Source organism: Antechinus flavipes, chromosome 5 (genome assembly GCF_016432865.1).
Source record: "Antechinus flavipes isolate AdamAnt ecotype Samford, QLD, Australia chromosome 5, AdamAnt_v2, whole genome shotgun sequence".
Classification (NCBI taxonomy): Eukaryota; Metazoa; Chordata; class Mammalia; order Dasyuromorphia; family Dasyuridae; genus Antechinus; species Antechinus flavipes.
The window spans coordinates 197306575-197327651 of NC_067402.1; the positions used below are offsets into that span (position 1 = coordinate 197306575).

The 21077-nt window shown below is 35.5% G+C and overlaps 1 protein-coding gene across 3 annotated transcripts in view; it reads left to right on the forward strand.

Moving 5' to 3' along the window:
* ERC1 (ELKS/RAB6-interacting/CAST family member 1) overlaps positions 1–21077 on the forward strand; it is a 345893-nt gene that overhangs the window by 316686 nt on the left and 8130 nt on the right. For 2 of the 3 annotated variants that reach the window (XM_051962825.1, XM_051962824.1), the window contains one exon: positions 566–659. Coding sequence is in view for 1 of the 3 variants with exons in the window: in XM_051962823.1 (XP_051818783.1) it covers positions 566–753; positions 16047–16055 (197 nt within the window). In the remaining 2 variants the exon portion in view is untranslated. Of the gene's footprint in view, positions 1–565; positions 754–16046; positions 16056–21077 lie in introns of those variants that run through there. The other variant, XM_051962823.1, reaches the window with a different exon arrangement.

Below are 21077 nucleotides of genomic sequence, written 5' to 3' on the forward strand. Positions count from 1 at the left end.
AAGACCTATGTGGGAAATTCAAGGATTAATTTGGCAACAACTTACTTCACTCATTGTACTCAGACAAAACACTATTTTCTACAGAGTGGCTATACAAGATAAAAGAGCCATATAAATTGTAGTCCTGTCTTTCAAGTGAGAAATTTCCACCAGTCTTTATTGTAACTAAATTCATAAGAATCTATTAAAATAGGATTTTTTTTTAGATCGACCCAATGGAGAATGGCATAATAAAAGCTATGAAGTAACAAGTGGGTTAGGATTGTCATCTCTGATACCCATTAGAGTTGGGGGTATTTTGTTAATCTTTTGTCCAAATGTAATTTTTGATTCTTGTGTTGATGAAAAATTCAGCATTCTCTCCCTTTTTATCTCAGAGTGGTAGAAAAATGTGTTGTTTAGTAATTATATGAAATTAATTGTAATTAGACTGTCTGAGGGGTTAGACAATTTTATTTACATTTTTGCTTTTTAAGGCATATTAAAAGGGAATTTACAAAAGATGTTTGAATTTTTTCAGCCAAATTGTCTTTGATGATCCCCCCCTTTTTTTTCCCCATCTCAGATAATCCAGCCCCTCTTAGAACTTGACCAGAACCGCAGCAAATTGAAATTGTACATTGGACATCTGACATCTCTCTGCCATGACAGAGATCCCCTGATTCTGCGAGGACTAACTCCACCTGACTCTTATCACCTGGACGATGATCGAGCAGCTTGGGAAAGTGAGCTGCAGAAGATGACTCAGGAGAGGTCAGTTTACACCTGGACCACCATGAAAACTTATTAAAATATGGCTGTTTATATCGGTCCAGTGGGAGCAGCCTGTAGGATATACTATGTGGATTTAAGCTTTGTTTCACTAATTATGAAACAAATATCACTTTGACTATCTATAAAATACTTCCATGTGGTCTGAAAAGGAAAAGAAACAATGCCATTTATGGATGTCATGAGGATTGATTGTTACTCTGACTACATAAGGAAAATCTGAACTGCCAAAGCTTAACTTTTATGAAACGGATCACAAAAGCCCAGAGCAGTTTTCCTAGGTACATTATTCTGTAGAGTAAGATCCTAGTAGAGGTTTCACAGCCTTTTTGAAAAAAATGTTGGGTTTTCTGCACAGCAGAATGTTTATATAGTGTTTGACATACATTATCTCATTCATTCTCACAATCATCCTGTAAGGTAAGTGCAATTGTTATCTCCATCTTATAAATGGGGAAAAAAAAAAAAAAACCCTGAAACTGAAAGGTTAAATGACGTGCTGAAGCATGATTACGTGATTAGTAAATATTTGAGGCAAACTTCAAACCTGAATCTTCTGTATTTTAACTCCTGCACAGTGTCCATTTAGCTTCCTTAGATGTACTAGATGGCTTTCCCTGCCAATATTTATGTAGAAAATCTAGTATTGCTCTTCTTTTGTCTTTAGAATAGGAGAAAGAAGACTCCCTGAATGAAGGGACTACTTTATCTTGTATCACTAGGGCCTTTCATAATGTCTTGCACAAAGTAGGAAATGCCTGTTCAATTAAGTTGAAGGCACAGCTAGAAGGGGAGATTGAAAACAAAAGAAAAGTGTAGGCAGAGAGATGACAACACTGGAGAGTAAACTTAAAGGTTTATTAGTAACAGCAGGAATATGTTTGGGACAGATAATCACAGTGGAGAGATAAATCAGAAATGAGCAGGAAAACTGAACACCACAGTCAAATATTCAAGGATTAAAGGGAGTACATTCTAAAAAGCCAGGGACAGATAAAGAGGTAGGAGATGGGGCAGTGTTTAAACTGCGATTCTAAGCATTCTGCCTTCAGTATCATCCACAGGCTTTTAGTCACAGATTCTTAGTGTTTGAGGGAATATAGTCAACTCATGCCTGAATAAGAATGTCCTCTCCATATACCTAACTCATGGTCATCCTGTTTTGGCGTCAAGACTTCACCTCCTATGAAGAGAAACTTCTTGTTTCTTAAAGCAATTTTTTCCTCTTAGATAGCATTAATCATTATATAGTTTTTCCTTATATTAAGTCTAAATTTATCTCTTTGTACCTTTTACCTTCTGCTCTTGCTTCTGTTCCTTGAGACCAAACAAAAGCAGTGTTTTCCGTATGACAATCTTTTCAAATACTTGAAGACAGCTGTCACATTTTCAATTTGCTAAAGCTTTATAAGGTTCTCAAACACATTGACATTGGAGCTAATCAGTTTTTCTAATTAATAAGTATTTTCCATTTATTTGCCATTTTAAAAACTTTTATTACTTAAGAGAATGATGCTTTAAGATTTAAAAACAAATATTCCCCCCCAAAAAAAAAAAAAAAAAACTTCATGTTATGTAATATTAGAAACTACAGGTAAACATCTACAAGTCAAAAAATGTAATCTTAGTATTGGTTTTACTCACTCCCTATAATGTGCATATTACCAAATAATTTATATGTTTAGCAATCTAGCTAATTGTTCTTGCTCTCCTAAGTGATGAAAGCTCACAGCATTTAACCTGCCCCACTCACCAAACCATTCTTTACCATCATGATATTCTCATGCTGCAGCTCAGTTTATTTACTCATCATACCACCTTGTTCTCTACTCTGGAGCAGTAATCAAACTGATACTATCACCTCTCCCCTATATAAATTATCTTTACCCATTAGAATATAAGCTCCTTAAGGGAAAGGTTTGTCTTTCATTGTTATTTCTTTATTTTTCCCCTAATGAACTTTTTTTTAAAATTTAAAACTTTATTATAGTCAAAGGATATGAACAGACAATTTTCAGATGATGAAATTGAAACCATTTCCACTCATATGAAAATGTTCCAAATCACTATTGATCAGAGAAATGCAAATTAAGACAACTCTGAGATACCACTACACACCTGTCAGATTGGCTAAGATGACAGGAAAAAATAATAATGAATGTTGGAGAAGATGCAGGAAATCTGGGACACTGGTGCATTTTTGGTGGAGTTGTGAACGAATCCAACCATTCTGGAGAGCAATCTGGAATTATGCCCAAAAAGTTATCAAACTGTGCATACCCTTTGATCCAGCAGTGTATCTATTGGGCTTATACCCCAAAAGAGATACTAAAGAAGGGAAAGGGACCTGTATGTGCCAAAATGTTTGTGGCAGCCCTGTTTGTAGTGGCTAGAAACTGGAAAATGAATGGATGCCCATCAATTGGAGAATGGTTGGGTAGATTGTGGTATATGAATGTTATGGAACATAAGAAATGACCAGCAGGATGAATACAGAGAGGCTTGGAGAGACTTACATGAACTGATGCTAAGTGAAATGAGCAGAACCAGGAGATCATTATATACTTCAACAACGATACTGTTTGAGGATGTATTCTGATGGAAGTGGATTTCTTCGACAAAGAGAAGATCTAACTCAGTTCCAATTGATCAATGATGGACAGAAGCAGCTACACCCAAAGAAAGAACACTGGGAAATGAATGTAAACTGTTTGCATTTTTGTTTTTCTTCCTGGATTATTTTTACCTTTTAAATCCAACTCTTCTGTACAATTAGAGAACTGTTTGATTCTGCACACATCTATTGTATCTAGATATACTGTGACATATTTAACATGTATAGGACTGCTTGCCATCCAGGGAGGGGATGGAGGGAGGGAGGGGAAAAATCAGAACAGAAGTGAGTGCAAGGGATAATGTTGTAAAAAAATTACCCAGGCATGGGTTCTGTCAATAAAAAGTTATAACTTTAAAAAAAAAAAAAAAAGTTCCTCTTAAAGGACCAAAAAAAATTTTTTTTAACTTTATTTTTAAAACACATGCAAAAATAGTTTTCAACATTCATCTTTACAAAACTTTGTGTCCCAAATTGTTTTCTCCCTCCTTTCCCCCCCTACCTCCTCCCAGATGGCAAGCAATCCAATATATGTTAAACATGTGCAATTCTTCTATACATATTTACACAATTATCATGGTGCACAAGAAAAATCAGATGAAAAAGGAAAAAAATGAGAAAGAAAACAAAAAGCAAGCAAACAATGGGGAAAAAATGAAAATACTATATTGTGATACACACTCAGTCCCCATAGTCCCTCTCTGTGGGTGTAGATGGCTCTCTCCCTCACAAGATCATTGGAACTGACCTGAATCACCTCACTGTTGAAAAGAACCATGTTCATCAGAACTGAGCATTGATTATAATCTTGTTTTTGCTGTGTACAACATTCTCTTGGTTCTACTCATTTCATTTAGCATCAGTTCATGCAAATCTCTCCAGGCCTTTCTGAAATCATCTTGCTGATCATTTCTTACAAAACAATAATATTCCATAACATTCATATACCACAATTTATTCAACCATTCCGCACTGATGAGCATCCATTCAGTTTCCACTTTCTAGCCACTACAAAAAGGGCTGCCACAAACATTTCTGCACATGTGGATCCCTTTCCGTCCTTTATGATCTCTTTGGGATACGGATCCAGTAGAGAGACTGCTGGGTCAAATCGTATACACAGCTTGATAGCCCTTTGGGCATAGTTCCAAATTGCTCTCCAGAATAGTTGGATCACTTCACAACTCCACCAACAATGTCAGTTTTCCTACATCTCCTCCAACATTCATCATTATCTTTTCCTGTCATCTCCAATCTGAGAGGTGTGTAGTGGTATCTCAGAGTTGTCTTAACTTGCATTTTTCTGCCTAATAGTGATTTAGAGCATTTTTTCATATCTCATTAGTATTTCTATCCCTACCAGTTAGCCAGTATCTGTCATATAATAAGCATTTAATAAATGCTTTTTCACTCATTCATTCAATTGCACTATATGTGAAACTACACTATTCTCAGAATTCTAGTTTAATGTATATGATTCTGTAATGAATTTATTCCTTTAGAGAGAGGGAAAAATGAATATTTTTCACCTATTTCCCCTCAAAATAAATTTACTTTTAAATTTTTTATTTTATTTCTAAATTTTCCTCCCTTCACATCCCCCCTCTTTATACTATTGAAGTGAAATCCATGTTCATTAATGTTTCTTGTGAAATCATGTTTTGTTTTTAAAGCAAAGTCCATTACAAATATATAGTCATATAAATTTCCTCATTAACTATGTTCTCATTATCCTGTCTGAAAAAAGAAAGAAGGAAAAGAAAATATGCTTCATACTACACTCTTGAGTCCATCATTTCTCTAATTAGAGGTGGATATCAAGTTTCATCATGATTCTCTTTTCATTGGAGTTAATTACGGAATTGCCATCACTATATAAAATTGCTCTCTTGATTCTGCTCACTTTACTCTGTACCAGTTCAAATGAGAATTCCCAGGTTTTTCTGAAACCAGTGCTTACAGCATAGTAGTATTCCACCACATTCATATACCACAACTTGTTCTGCAATTCCCTAGTTCATCAACATCCAAAAGGAAAATTTTATAGAGTTTGTTGTTGTTGTTGTTGTTTGTTTTGTTTTTAGTACTAATAGGTACTTAGTGAAAATGTTATTAAAGACCTATTCAAAATACTGGTGCACATGGGCAATTAGTGTAAAAGGTTGTTTTTTTAGAGATTTTCTTCAAATCTTGTAAAAAATGAAAACCTGTTAAAGAATGAATAATAAGAATGAATAATCATAGCAAAGTGTGTTAATATTTGTTGGTTTTTTAATTATTTGCTTATGAAACTTCTTGTCATTAAAAAAGGGGGGGAAATGATATTTTTTTCCCCAAGTTTCAAATTCAGATGTACCTGAATTCACACTTTCTTAGGGGGAAAAATAATTCTTTGGAACAAGATCAAACATGGAAATTTTCAACTGAAGATTTTTTTTTAGAAAGGTATAAGTGAATGGAGCCAGAGATTAATAATGAAAATGCCCTTGTGGACCAGGTATTGGCAGATGCTATTGCATGCACTAGGTTTTTTGTAATCTTACAGGTTTCCTATTAGTGCCATCATGTTTCTCTCAACTAAGAGTGATCTTTCATTACTGAAGTTATAATTTCAGCCGGGCCATGTTATATCTTCACGCTCAGAAATGTTTCTTGTGAAACTGTGTTTTCCAATTTTAAGCTACACAACAAGAAGAAATGGATTTTAAGTGATTTCAGTGTTTAAATCTCCTTTTCATTTCAATCAAATTACAGTTTTCTTCACTACCTGTCCAGTTCCTTGGCATGGTGGAAGTTGAAGATTCTGAATCTGGGAAAGTTTTGTTGTTGACTTTATCTATTTGTTTACATTATGACAGAGCCTTACACAAAGTAACATTTAAAAATTAGTAACAGGGCATCTAGGTGGAGCAGTATAGAGAACCAGCCCTGAACTCAGAAGGACCCGAATTCAAATATAACCTCAGATATTTAACATTTCCTAGCTGTATGATCCTGGGCAAGTTACTTAACCCCAGTTGCCTCAGGGGGAAAAAAAATTAATAACGTTGAAAAAATGGGACAGTTGCAGCTGCTACCACTATCATAGACTTTTCTTTATTTCTAAAACATTTTTGTGTTATCACTTAATTTGAGTGAATAATCAAACTGCTTTTCTGCTTTACTCCTCCAATAAAATTGAGAATAGAGTTCTGAAGGGATGAAAGTGTTAATAATAGTGGCTTTTACTATTAGAGGAAGGGTTTCTCTGTGGGAGGTAGCACAATCATGACTAAATTTAGATTTTTAAGGGATTCGGGTGTCCAGCATTTGGATGATAACTTAATGTTTTAAACTTCATTTGCAGGGAAGATACTCCCTCAGAGTCAACCATTTTAGGCATTCTGCTTTTGCGGTTTGTTATCCTTTTTCCTCTAGTTTTCCATATGAAGAACTAGATTCTCTTCTGTTTCTTTATTCACTAGATGCAATTTTCTGTCAAGTATAGTCATTTCTTTCTTCCAATTGTCTCTCAGATTTTGTCTTTCATCACCATAGCCACTAAACAGATCTAGACCAACTTTACCAACGTCCAGATTACTATAGTAGCCTTTGATTGGTCATCTGAACTTCAGTCTCTAAACTTAGCCCTCCATTTCAAAATTCATTCTGCACACTGAATCCAGGATGGCTTGTTAAGTTAATAGTATCCCACAAAAATCCTTATGCATAATTTTGTGGCCTCGTTTCTATTTTGAGGCTGACCCCACAGTCTACAGTCCTACAATGTAATGTTCTAGTTGGTTTTCTGGAGGTCTTTGGGACCAGCCTTTGTTTCATCTGAGCAATCACCATGATAATAGCCATGGATAAAGTCCAAATTCTTTATTGTCTTCTTCACAGTCTAGTTTCCTTGCCTGGGACCCAGGCCAGCTTTCTTGAGATCCTCCAGAATGTATCTTGATTTCTGTGGGGGAGGCAAGTGGACCACCACAACAAGTCTCTGTCTTGAAGTCTGTCTCAGTCCGAGAGCCTGTGCTCTGGCCCCCAGCCACCACAAAAGTGGGAAATGGAATGAATGTATTTCCTTGGCTCCGAGAGCTTGAGCTCCGCCTCCAGTTCTCTGTCTTCTCCGAGTCTGTCTCCGGTTAAGTCTGTCCTAGTTTATATGTTCTATTACAGTTAAATCAATTCCTCATATTGAGTATAAGCCAATCATTATATCACTAGGGAACCATTATTTGTTGTACTATTACATCAGTCATACTGAACTAGAGAACTATTAATCACCATGCTAAACTAGATAACCATTGTCTCATCAATTCCACTGAGTTAGCACCTTTTAAGAATCTTTGTTTCAAGTACAGAGTTCTGACCCATTATACTACAGCACCACGGACAGTATCTCATGGAAAGAACGTTTTGTATCCTACAACCTACACAGATGTTGGTCTACAGAATCTTATAAATGCATTCCTCCAATTTATGATTCCTTACAGGACACAAGATAGTACTTGAATAGTCTTTTCCTTCCCCTTCTATCAACAGACCTAAATTGATTCTATTGGAGCATGCAAATCTGTGTTTTAAAGTTTTCTTCACATCATAAACTCAAAGGATAAAAATGAACCAAAGGACAGGGTCTGGAGGTAAATTGAAGCTGTTATATTGAAGGTTCTGACATCTTCTGGTTCCAACTTAGAGTTAATGTTTACATAAAGCTCTCTTTATCCAAAACTCTAAAACTTTGCTTACTTAGACAGCTGGAATAGATTAAGCTTAGCCAGGGAAGAGAGCATACTCTAACATTTCAGCTATACATTCCTGTAGAGAATACATACAAGACAAATATGTAAAAATCAACTCATTGCACAATCATTTATAGACTTTCTGGATGCTAACTGGCAGATGTTGCTTTATTTTGAATTTACCTAAAGAATTAGAAGCCTGAGAAATCCATGTGAGTTTTAATGGCATAATGCCCTTCAGATAAGGAGCATTTCCTAAAGACATTAACATTTCTTAGTTTAGAATTTTTTTTTAAGTTTTTATTAAGTGCCATTCTCATAGTTAAGTTTAGGTCCTATATAGCATATATTTTCATGAGGGATGCAAGCAAAAGATCCAATTGAGTTTGACAGTTCTTACCATATATGGAGAAACTCCAATGAATACAAATGCAATTTTTGGTGAAAATGATAAAATTATTAGAATACTTTGTTTAGAGCAGGGGTCATCAGACTACAGCCTGCGGGCCAAATGCAGCAGCTGAGGACATTTATCCCTCTCACCCAGGGCTATGAACTTTCTTTATTTAAAGGCCCACAAAACAAAGTGTTTGTTTTTACTATAGTCCGGCCCTCCAACAGTCTGAGGGACAGTGAACTGGCCCCTTATTTAAAAAGTCTGAGGACCCCTGGTTTAGAATTAAAAAATAAAATCCCAGAAAGCAGTAAAGAAAACAAATCTAAAGATTGGTGTGACATAAAAATCTTTAAAAAGTGCTGATTTTTGCTCTCTTTGGTTATTTGAAGGGTTATTTAAAATTGGCAAAACAATATACACTTACTCCAACCAAAATACTCTCCATTTTTTTCAAGTTATAGGATTGCTTTCACCAATTTTTGATTTCTTGATTTTTCTCAGTTCTAGCACTATAACTTTCTTCCTTTGAGTAGATCAATAAAACCTTTCTGTCTCCCAAACCCCAATAATACCAACTTTTCTCATCATGTATTAACATTTTGGTCAGGATCAGTATTGCAAACTTTGTATTAACTTTGTATTTTCTGTTGCTTTGGATCATTTAGCCATGGAGAATTCTGACCAACCACTGTGATCACATGTGAAATTTTTTCAATAAATTTGACATTTATTAATCACTTATCATGTATGAGGGCAGCTAGGTGGCGCCACAGTGCACAGACTGCTGGGTCTGGAATCAGTAATACTTATTCCTAAATTCAAATGTAATCTCAGACATTTACTAGCTATGTGACCCTGGCCAAGTCACTTTGCCTTATTTGTCTCAGTTTCCTCATCTCTAAAATGAACTGGAGAAGTAAACTTACTCCAGCTTCTTTGCCAAGAAAAACTCAAACGGAGCCATGAAAAATTAGACATAATTGAAAAATGAATGAACAAGTACCGCGTACAAAGTACAGCACTTAGAGATTCAAAGACAAGGAAAAAATTAATCCCTTGCTTCAAACAGTTTATAGCAGGTATGCAATTAAGCAAATACAAACTAAATACAAAGTATTTTGATGAGGAAAGCAGGGCCAATCAGTGAAGAATCAGGAAAGACTAAAAGAAGCTAGGTTGGCTAAAACTAAGAGTATGTGAAAGAGAATCATGACAAGAAGATCAGAAAAGTAGGGAGAAATCTTCCTTGTTATTTTCTATGTGTTCTGAAATAAGAGAACAGTTTTTAACAGTTTGTGTTTCAGAAATCATCCCCACTCTATCATTGTTGAATTGATGTATTTTTACATCAAACTCATATATCTGTATGTGTCTCTGTGTGTGCATGCGTGCTTTCAACCCTGCTTTGTCCATTTCGAATAAGAATGAGGCTCAACTTATCTGAAGTCCAGGGGGCAGCCAGGGTGCAGTGAATAGAGCACCAGCCCTGAAGTCAGGAGGACCTGAGTTCAAATCTGGTCTCAGACTCTTAACACTTCCTAGCTGTGTGACCCTGGGCAAGTCACTTAACCTCAAAGGCCTCAGGAAAAAAAATGAGGTTCATCAGATGCCAGATCCCTCATCTTGTTCTCCATGTTTATATACTCTTTTTCTCATACTCTCCAATTATAAAAAGGACTAAGTTCTGCTTTCTTCTTCATTTTTTTTTACTCTAGTATATTCTTTTTCTTCTGTTTCTTAACACTCTAAGAACAGAATAAGTTGCCTCCCCTAAAGCAGGCCCTCTATTTTTCTTATTTAATTCCCCTCAGTATCCTTTAAAGTCATGAAGATTTCTAAAGGTAATACACATGTTTCTTCTCCCCCAATTACAATGTTACTACTCCTTCATCATATTGTTCTTTCCACTTGTTCAAATAAATTGATTTTTCTAAACTTTTTTTCTAAATTCTTATGTTTATATTTTAAAGCTTCTACTCAACTCTGGAATTTTCTTTTTTTTTTTTTTAATAACTTTTTATTGATAGAACGCATGCCAGGGTAATTTTTTACAGCATTATCCCTTGCATTCACTTCTGTTCCGATTTTTCCCCTCCCTCCCTCCACCTCTTCCCCCAGATGGCAAGCAGTCCTTTACATGTTGAATGGATTACAGGATATCCTAGATACAATATATGTGTGCAGAACTGAACAGTTTTCTTGTTGCACAGGGAGAATTGAATTCAGAAGGTAGAAATAACCCGGGAAGAAAAACAAAAATGCAAACAGTTTATATTCATTTCCCAGTGTTCTTTCTCTGGGTGTAGCTGCTTCTGTCCATCTTTGATCAATTAAGGCTCTTTTTATCGAAGAGATCCACTTCCATCAGAATACATCCTCAAACAGTATCGTTGTTGAGGTATATAATGATCTCCTGGTTCTGCTCATTTCACTCAGCATCAGTTCATGTAAGTCTCGCCAGTCCTCTCTGTATTTATCCTGCTGGTCATTTCTTACAGAACAATGATATTCCATAACATTCATATACCACAATTTACTCAACCATTCTCCAATTGATGGACATCCTTTCATTTTCCAGCTTCTAGCCACTACAAACGGGTGCCACAAACATTTTGGCACATACAGGTCCCTTTCCTTTCTTTAGTATCTCTTTGGGGTATAAGCCCAGTAGAAACACTGCTGGATCAAAGGGTATGCACAGTTTGATAACTTTTTGAGCATAGTTCCAAATTGTTCGGCTGGATGTATTCACAATTCCACCAACAATGTATCAGTGTCCCTGTTTTCCCACAACTCTGGAATTTTCTTCAAAAACATGAAATTTCTCTTGTTTCTTTAAAAGGTCCGTTTTTTTCCCCCTTATGGCATTATACTCAATTTGTAAACTATAATTTTTAGTTATATTTTGTTTTCTCCTTTGGGATCATATATTCCAAGATCTCTTCTGGAAATTTTAGTAGAAGGAAAGTTTTATGTGATCCTGACTGTAATTTCCACCTGGTTTCTTGCAGTATTTTTTCTTTGATGTGGTTGCTCTGGATTTTGGATATAGTGTTCCTGGAATCTTTTTTTTTTTTTTTTTTTTTTAGTGTTTATTTCAGGAAGTGATTAGTGGATTCTTTCTCTAATAGATCTGGGAACTTCTGATTTTAAAATATAGTGTCCAGGTTTAATTTTTTTTCCTCGGGAAATTCAAAGAAATTATCTCTAAACATGTTTTTGTGTATGTTTTTGATAAATCTTACATTTTTTTCTTTCTTCCTCTTCCTCTTCCTCTTCCTTTTCTGTCACCTTCTCCTTCTTTTTTTCCTTTTCCTTCTTCCTTTGATGTTATTCTAATATTTCTTGTTGTTTCATGTGGACATTGATTTCCATTTGTTCTCTAATTTTCAGAGGATTTATTTCTTAGGTAAGGTTTTGACTTTGTCTTTTAATTCTTTCTTCACTTATTTTCCTTCCATTTCTATCCTGAAGCTTATTTCATTATTTGTCTCTTGTTTTATTTCTTCTAAGTACATACCCCTGTTTGAAAATTCATTTTTCCCTTTGAGTCTCAATTTAAGTTGTTAGGGAGTTAGATTTTGATACTGGAAGTTGTTTTGTTTGATTTGCTTATTTTTCTTAAATTGGGCTTTAGGCTAGATCCAGACTTCATTCTTTACTGACTACTTTTGAAGGGATGATTGGTCCTGCTTGGTCACAACCTGGGTCCCCTTGGTTCTTTCACTGACTTGTACCAGACCCCTCCCTTCCCTCAGTTCCTTGGTTCTATTTACTAGAATTTCAGATCTGCTTTCTCTGGACAAGGTGTTATGGACCTCAGAGCCTGGGCTGTATTGGTCTGAGTACCAGGGGCTTCCAAGATCCCCATCCTGTGGTCTCCACCACTCTTCTCAGAAGAGCCAGGTGGGGCACATTGTTAAGTTGCCCATCATTGGTTGCTTTGATGAAAGAGATGGGACAAGATGACTTTTTATGCAGTTCTGGGATGGAAGATGTTACCTAGTAGTTTCTCATTGGATTTATTAATAATCATTCAACATGATGTAAACTTTAGAATTTGAGGTATGTGGGAATTGGTGGCTTCCTCTTCAGACAGCCACCTTTCCACATTTTTTGTGCGTATAGTTAATGTTTTATTGGCATTCTTTTCTTTTTTTCCCCCTATTTTCTGCATCATTCTTATTATCCACCTGCTCCTTCCCTTCAAAAAATAGAAACATTTTTAACAAATAAGCACAATCAACACATTGGTTATATTTCTTTTTTTGTTTCTTTCTTTTTACAAGGCAATTGGAATTAAGTGACTTGCCCAAGATCACACAGCTAGTAAGTGTTTAAGTGTCTGAGGTCAAATTTGAACTCGGGTCCTCCTAACTCCAGGACTGGTATTCTATCCACTTGTGCTATCTAGCTGCCCCAATTATCTCTAAACATGTTTTTGTGTATGTTTTTGATAAATCTTACATAAATCAATGATAAATCAATCAGTAAACATTTATTAAGTGCTTACTTTGTACCAAGCACTGTGTTAAGTATCAGGGATACAAAAGACAGTATGTCCTCACAGAGCTTACCATTTAATAGAGGAAATAACATACAAACAAATATACAAAATTAGTTATATAATTATAAAATTTCAATACTTCAGTTTCCTCATCAATGAAATATGAAAGCTCTCTTCTAATAAATACCAGTCTACACACGCACACACCCCTTTTCCATATTAACTCTCTCTCTAGTTTAATTGAAATGGTCATTTCATCTCCATATAATGGATACACATACCCATTTGCCATTTATATACATGTGCAGACTTGCCATTTTCTTCCATCTCTTTGATCTTTTTGTTTGTTTCAGTTTATCATCTCACTATAATTCATATGAGTCATATGGTTTATATCTAAATCCATTTGATACCAGATTGCCAACCAATTTCCCCAAATAATTTCAGTACTTCCCCCAGTTCTTATTTTTAATAGGCTTACCAAGTTCTAATTTTTTATTTATTTGATGTCAGCTATTTTTATTATATTCCATTGATCTATATCTCTATTTTTGCCCAGCACTAAATAGTTTTTCATGATAACTTCTTTGTAATATATTTTAAAATCTGGGATTGCAAGAACCAATTTCACCATCAGCTTTTTTCTTTTTATTATACCCTTTTATATTTTTCCAAATTAATCATTAATATACTCAGTTCTATGAAGAAAATTTTGTAGTATCTTGATTGATACTGCAACAAATATATGTTCATTTGTGGAATGTAAAAAAATATCTTAACCAAGAACTCCGTTGACTCACTGATGAAAGCAGGAAAAATTTATTTTACATTCTTGCAAGAATGGATGCCTAGGTTAGTAGGACACACTTTTGAAACTGCAAAGCCAGTATTATATTTCCTATTCTAAAGTCAAGCCCCTATCAGCCCCATTGATTGGATGTTACAGAAATTACACAAAGTGAATCTCCACTCTCCATTACATAGCCTATCCCTGGCCCCTAAAAAGTTCACTTCTTATGGAGGCAAAGTTCAGAGGGCTCCCATTCAAGTCTAAAACCTCCACCCTTGATTATTCTTTAATGTCCTTATGGGTTTCACTTTTCTAATTTAAGTTTCATTCTTCCAAATTAATTTTCATACCTGTGGAAACCAAATGTCTGTCCATTTCTCATATGGAATATTATTATTTTTAACTATATTAATCTGACTTTTTCATGAACATTGAATGTCCCTTCAGTAAAATACTGTTTTTTCAATTATTCAGTCATTATTATCTTATAGTTCTTATACAGGCCAAGTATATTCCTTGTTCATTTATTCAATCATGTTTGCCTCTTCATGACTTCATGGATTGTAAAATACCATTTATTACTTAACCCTGAGCAGTCACTTCATTTGCAAAGCTCTAGCATTACTCAGTATTTTACATTGCCAGTCTCTCCTAATTCCCAGGGCGTCGGAGAGTTCTCTGGCCACTGACCTTTACAGTGTCAACTAATTTTACCAGATTTGCCTCCTCTGAGGCCTTCAGCGGTCTCAGGCTATGATTTCTTGAATTGTAGTTTAGCTCAGGAACAGCCACATGCAAACTTAAAGTCTTTATTATACTTGCTCACATAATACCCTGACCTGTTAACTCCCAAATGAACACCTGGTCTGCGAGAGAGCTGTTCACTATCAAGCTCCTTACCTCTCTTGATTATCCATCCACTTGGCTCAGCTCCTCCTGCTGCAGTGGGCTTAAAAAGGGTCTGTGAAGTCACACACACAGCCAATCGGAGAGGGAGCTTTCTCCCATTTCGAAGCTATCTCGATATGGCCGGGATCCTGCCCATGGGGCAGTCCCTAGCCACAGAAATTACTTCTGGGCCACTCAAACCTCCGGTTTGCACTGTGTTGATCTATTTAAAGGACCCACATAGCATTCCAGCCTATTCTGTCTCAGCTCATGTTTGTTGCTTCCTTGACACTTTCTCACCATCTCATCTTCTGGCAACAAAATTAAAATAGTATAAAGTTTACATCTCTCTTCTTTATTTTTAAACACTTTAATCTAGACCTTGCCTCTTTTTATTCACTCAGTGATCCTATCAGATCTTTCCCTCCTTTTCAGAATGCAAGCACTAGATCTTCAGTTAGCCTTCCTAACCCATGCAACTCATTTAGCCTTCTTAAATATTTTATCTCCTCAATTTGCATTTCAAAAAATCTCAACTCTGATTTTTTTTTAACCAAAGGAATGCCTAGAAGTCATCAGTGTTGTTAAAAGTCTTGTTTCTATCTCACCATCCCAAGAGTTGTTTTCAGCTCTACAAGTTTAAATTAATTTGGGATATACGTCATTTCCTTTGCTTTTCTACATAATATTTCCATTCTCCTTTCATTTCTTGTTAATAGTATATAATGCTTTGTGATTCTGCCTGGAATTTCTTGATCTCTGAGCTTTCTCCTGTCTATTTGTAATATTTTTATTTTTGATCTAAGAGCTCTGGTGTTTGGCGACCACTTTTCTGGATGTGTTAAAACTGAGTTTCCTTATTACCTGTATTCTATCAGTTTACACTTTACTCTCTTTCCAGTATCTCTAGGCAATTACTTTTTATGATTTCCTGAAACTTTTTTTGTGTTTTCATCATGTTTTTTTCAGTTGTTTCATACTATAGATATTTCTCATGGGTTTTTTCTTCTAATTTTACTATTTTATTCTATTTTTTTGTTGTATAACAACATTCTTATTTTTCAAAGTATCCATTGTCTCCTGAGGTTTTCCATTTTTGCTTTTCAGTCATAGAATCTTCTTTCAAGTTTTATATTTAAGATAAAACCTTTAATTTCATTCTTTATGTCTTCCTTCAGTTTTTGTTTTTGTTTGTTTGTTTGGTTTTTTTTTTTAGGCTTTTTTTACCATTCTCAGAGTTCTTTGGTTCATTTCAGACTAAGTAAGGAAAACAGAGCCCCCAAACAAGTCTTTGAGATCTGAAAGATTTATTGAAGTATAATTGTCTTTGTATAAGCCAACTGAAAGCTCAGTCGTCAGGAGTTGGGGAATATTGTGAGTTTTTAGATCTGTGCTTGTGGTATCAGCTCAGGTCCTAAGAGCATGACATCAATTTGGCTTTTCCAGTTTTTCTTTTTATACTAGGAAAGATCTTTGAAGTCTGTTGGTAATGTATTATCAGTACATACAATACAATGTATTTCCTTGCTTCCTTTCTGGCAGTCATAATTAGTAGAGAAGCAAGGTTTTAATTCTACTTCCCAGGTCTATACTTTAGTAAATCTTTGATAAGAATCACACAATTTGGGAGTTGGGAACAACTATAGAAACTACCTAATTTAATTTAGGTTAAGAGGAAAAGGTGAAAAAGAAGGCAGGAAAGAAGATAGTTGAATTCATCCTATTATTGATATTACAAATTTTTTGGACCTAGGGAACTTGGGGCCTACTTTCATAGCATTGGATGAATTCGGTAAGACATTGATCTGTGTCCACATTCTTCCATGTAAGCAGCCATTAGCTCAAATTCTTCTTCAACTTCTCTATCCGATGTTAGCCATGTTATTCATTTTCTGAGCCTTGATTTCCTTATCTATAAAATCATGGTTGAACTTGATGATTTCTGAGGATTATTCTAGCTCTGTGTAATAATAGCAGCATTATGTAACATGTTAAATACTAGCCCTGATTCAATGAAATTTATATTATCCTTGGTTGACAGAGTTCTTAAGGCAGGCAATGAAAGTAACTGGATTTTCTAACTATCATTGCGCAGCTAGAAACAAGCATTCCACAATAGAATGTGACTAAACATACATAAACACAATATCAAATCATCAAGTTAAGGAGTTGGATTGGACATATTTGCTGTGGACTGCCTAGACAAGAGTAATTATCATAAGCTTATAATTCCAGTCCTTCTTAATATGAGATTGGGTTGAAGTAGCTAGTCAAAAGCCTATGTTTTCACTCCTTCAGGTTGCCAAGATTCTAGCTTTTATGTGGGATTTATCTCTCAGTCTCCCAGTTTTTGCTAAATATTGACTCTACCTTTCAAAAACATGGTGAGAAACGCGTAAAAGTAATTATAGAATAACTCTAGAAGGTGCAAAACCAAATTGAATCTCTCCCAAAACCTTCTTTCCCTATTTTTCTCTCCTAGAAAATTATTTACCTGGAGCCCAGTCAAAGCTACATTGACCACTGGATTTCATGAACATGCGGAAAAAATATATTTTTGTTTTTCTATAGGAAATATTTTCAATATACTTAACATAATTGTATATGCATAATCTATATCAGATTGCCTACTGTTTTGGAGAGGGAAGAAGATAGAGGGAAAAAAATTTGGAACTCATTTTATGAAAATGAATGTTGAAAACTGTTTTTACATATAATTGGAAAAAATAAACTACTATTAAGGGGGGAATATTTTCAGCAAATGATACTAAAAATTTTTTAAAATGTTGTGCCATACTTTTCATAGGACTGTAAATTTAGAGCTGAAAGGGACATAAGACGGTGTCCTATCTTATAGATGAAAAGGCTGAGTTCCAGAAAAGGTTAACTGATTTGCCCATCATTGAGGGATCTGTGCAGGTAGCAGTGTCGTGTCTTTTAAGGCTCCATGGTACTGTCTGGCAGAGGGTTGGGGTGTAGTGTGGGGGAAAAGGGTCTTAAATTTTTTTTAATTTCTGGAATTTGAAAGCAAAAGTATATTGCAATATGACGTTGCAATGTGGCATAGCAATGCCTTAAACCACATAATAATTTTAACTTAGCTACATGGAAGTATGGTAGAGTAGAAAGATTAATGGATGTATAATGACTAGGACCTAGGTTCAGATTTCATCTCTGACACTACCTGTGTGACCTTGGACAGATCATCCAACCTCTCTAGACCTCAATTTCCTTATCTGTTAAAAAAAAGGGGGGGGCAGATAAAGAGTTGAATTCAAGGCCCTCTGAGATTGCTTTCTGCTCAGTCTTTGATTCTATTTTGATCCATTTTCAGCAGCAAGCCAATAAAGTCATGACTATCTGTTTTTTTGTTTGCCCTAAAATACATATTTGGAGTGCTTTAGGAATTTCCTCTGATTTTGACTTTGAGGAATCCAGTTGAATCTTAATATGTTCAAGGAAATCTCTGAAAAATATATCCAACTCTTCAGTGATAACACATTCAAGTGGAAACTTATCAAACCACAAATTAACATTCTCTATGTTTTGTTGTATTGTTTTTTAAATATTTCCCAGTTGGCTGTTGACACCTGTTACCCTTTGGCTCCGGCCATAGTTATTTTGGTTGTGCCATTCAGTCAGCCACTCAGAAAGCATTTAACTGTTTTCTATGTGCCAGGCAGTAGGTTAAGCTCTGGGAATACAAAAAGAGGCAAAAGATAGGCCTGACCTCAAGAAACTTAAAATCTAATAAGGGAGACAAGAAGCAAACAAACAAACACGTACAAACAAATTATATGCAAGGTAAAGAGGAAATAAATAGCAGAGAGAAGACACAGGAATTAAGAGGGATTGGTCCAGCAGGGTGATTTCAGAAAGGCCTGGAGAGACTTACATGAACTGATGCTGAGTGAAATGAGCAGGATCAGGAGATCATTGTACATGGCAATAACAATATTATATGATGATCATTTCTGAGGATGTGGCCATCTCCAGCAAAGAGATGAACCAAATAAGTTCCAATAGAGTAGTAATGAACTGAGCCAGCTATACCCAATTGAAAGAACTCTGGGAGATGACTAAGAATCATTACATAGAATTCCCAATCCCTCTATTTTTGTCTGCCTGCATTTTTGATTTCCTTCACAGGCTAATAGTACACTATTTCAAAGTCCGATTCTTTTTGTACAGCAAAATAACTGTTTGGACATGTATACTTATATTGTATTTAATTTATACTTTAACATATTTAACATGTATTGGTCAACCTGCCATCTGGGAGAGGGGATGGGGGGAAGGAGGGGAAAAATTGGAGCAAAAGGTTTGGCAGTTGTCAATGCTGTAAAATTACCCATGCATATATCTTGTAAATAAAAAGCTATAATAAAAAAAATAAAATAAAATAAAAAGAGGGATTGGTCCAGGCTTTCTGAAGAAAGTAGGATTTTAGTTAAGACCAAAAGAAATCCAGGAAAGTCAAAAGGTAAAGATGAGGAGGGAAAGCATTCCAGGTATGCGGGACAGCCAGGGAAAATGCCTGGAAGGGGATGGAGTTTCTTGTTCATGGAATAGCCAGGAGGCCAATGTCACTAGGTCAGGGAATGAGATGTAAGAAAACAGTTATTCACAGTTACTCACTGTAGACAGGTAACATCTTGTTTCCTCTATAAAAACACCAACTTTGTCTAAGCCATTCCTCCCCCATAAAAATAAATTAAAATCTCATTACTGAGAGGATGGTGAGTTGCTCAGCGCCAGGATCATGATTGGAGATGCTATAATGGACTCTCCATATTTGAACTTCTGTAAGCCGTAGCCAGCAACTACTAGTGAAATAGAGGTACTAGAAAGAGTAAGGATGGCCAAGCACTGTACTAGCTGAACAGTACTTTTGAAAACTATTCAGTAGTTACTTTGGATAGTCTTTATCTGCTGGTTTTAAGACAAAACAAGAGAATTACAACTCCAATATGTTTCCCTTTCCTTTCCCTTCCTTTTCCTCTGAAATGTAGTAAATTCAGCAAAGTAAAAGGTAGAAGAGAAAATATTTTTAGAATTTTATTAGGAACATTAAATATCTGCAGAAAAAGATGTGACAATTCCCCAACTTGCAGTTTTTTAGACTCTTCTTATCAGTTTTCCCCAATTTGTGCATTAGTTAATGTAGCAGAATAAATTGTTATTTTTGTCCTGTGACTGTTTCAAAATCAACAATCAGAAGCCATTTTGTTTCTTCTAATCTCCAAAACAAATTAGCTATTCAAGAGACAGATGAGCCATGCTGGAGTCTGCAGAACAGGACCAGCTGTAGCAAGAGAGAGATTTCAGCTTAGCTGCTTTGGCTGTTGTCCATCACCTCAGAAAGGGCCCAACCAGCAGGCCAGCACACAGTTCAATTCCATGGCTCAGACAATCCAGTTTTGAGATATCAAGTTCAGATTCTTTTTTACTTAGACCAAAGTAAGAGACTTCTTTATACTTTTGTACTTACCAACCAACCATCTGCCAAAAGAAATTGAGCTAAATCACTGCCAATCATGGTTGGATTTACACATTAGTCTCCCTTGGTATATATCTCCTCTGTTTGAACTCATAAAACACATGTCCTTTCAGTCTTTTGCGAGGCTGAATACATTATTCTTTTCACTTACTCTCAGCTAAACCCTCGCTAGTTTTCACTTTTTAAAAATTCCATCTTCTTTTATTTTATGATGACTCTCCTTTAATTCTTAACTTTGGTCTAGACTAAGATTGTTTACTTATGGCAAGGATGAAAGTTAAGTAGTACTTTATAGTAAATATGTTGGGAGCAAGGTACCTGGATCCAGAAAACCACCATCAGCGATAAAGTTTTGTTTCTGTTAAGCCTTCTTAAGCCTTTTCTTCCTATTCTTCCAACATTGTACTATCCACCTACATTTTCTGCCTTTGTTCCCAAAACAAAGCAGAAAGGAATTTCAAGATAATTTCTCCTCATTACCATCTTATACATCTCACTACTGTCAGTTACTTTTCAGCTTCCAAAGCTTGGTTCATCACATTCCTATAATTATCATCTCTAAACCACCTCAGGTGTCTTTTCCTCTCCCATTGCCTTCCTGAAAGCTAGAACCTTCTCTTCTAGGTATCCCAGCCCATTTATTTCTCCTCTTCCACTCACCCCCAGTAATTCTCTCCCAAATTGCACATTTATCCAAGGATTGAATACTTAGTTGCTAATGCATCTGTGCTTCTCAGAATGTATTGCTCTAGAAATCATATTACTGCTCAGTGAATTTAGGGAAGATTGTAGTAACTGCTAAAAATGTAATTATTTAAAAGCACATGAAAATGATACTCCACAAACAAAACCTAGAAAATTCCTAGCAAAGGTGACCTGAATT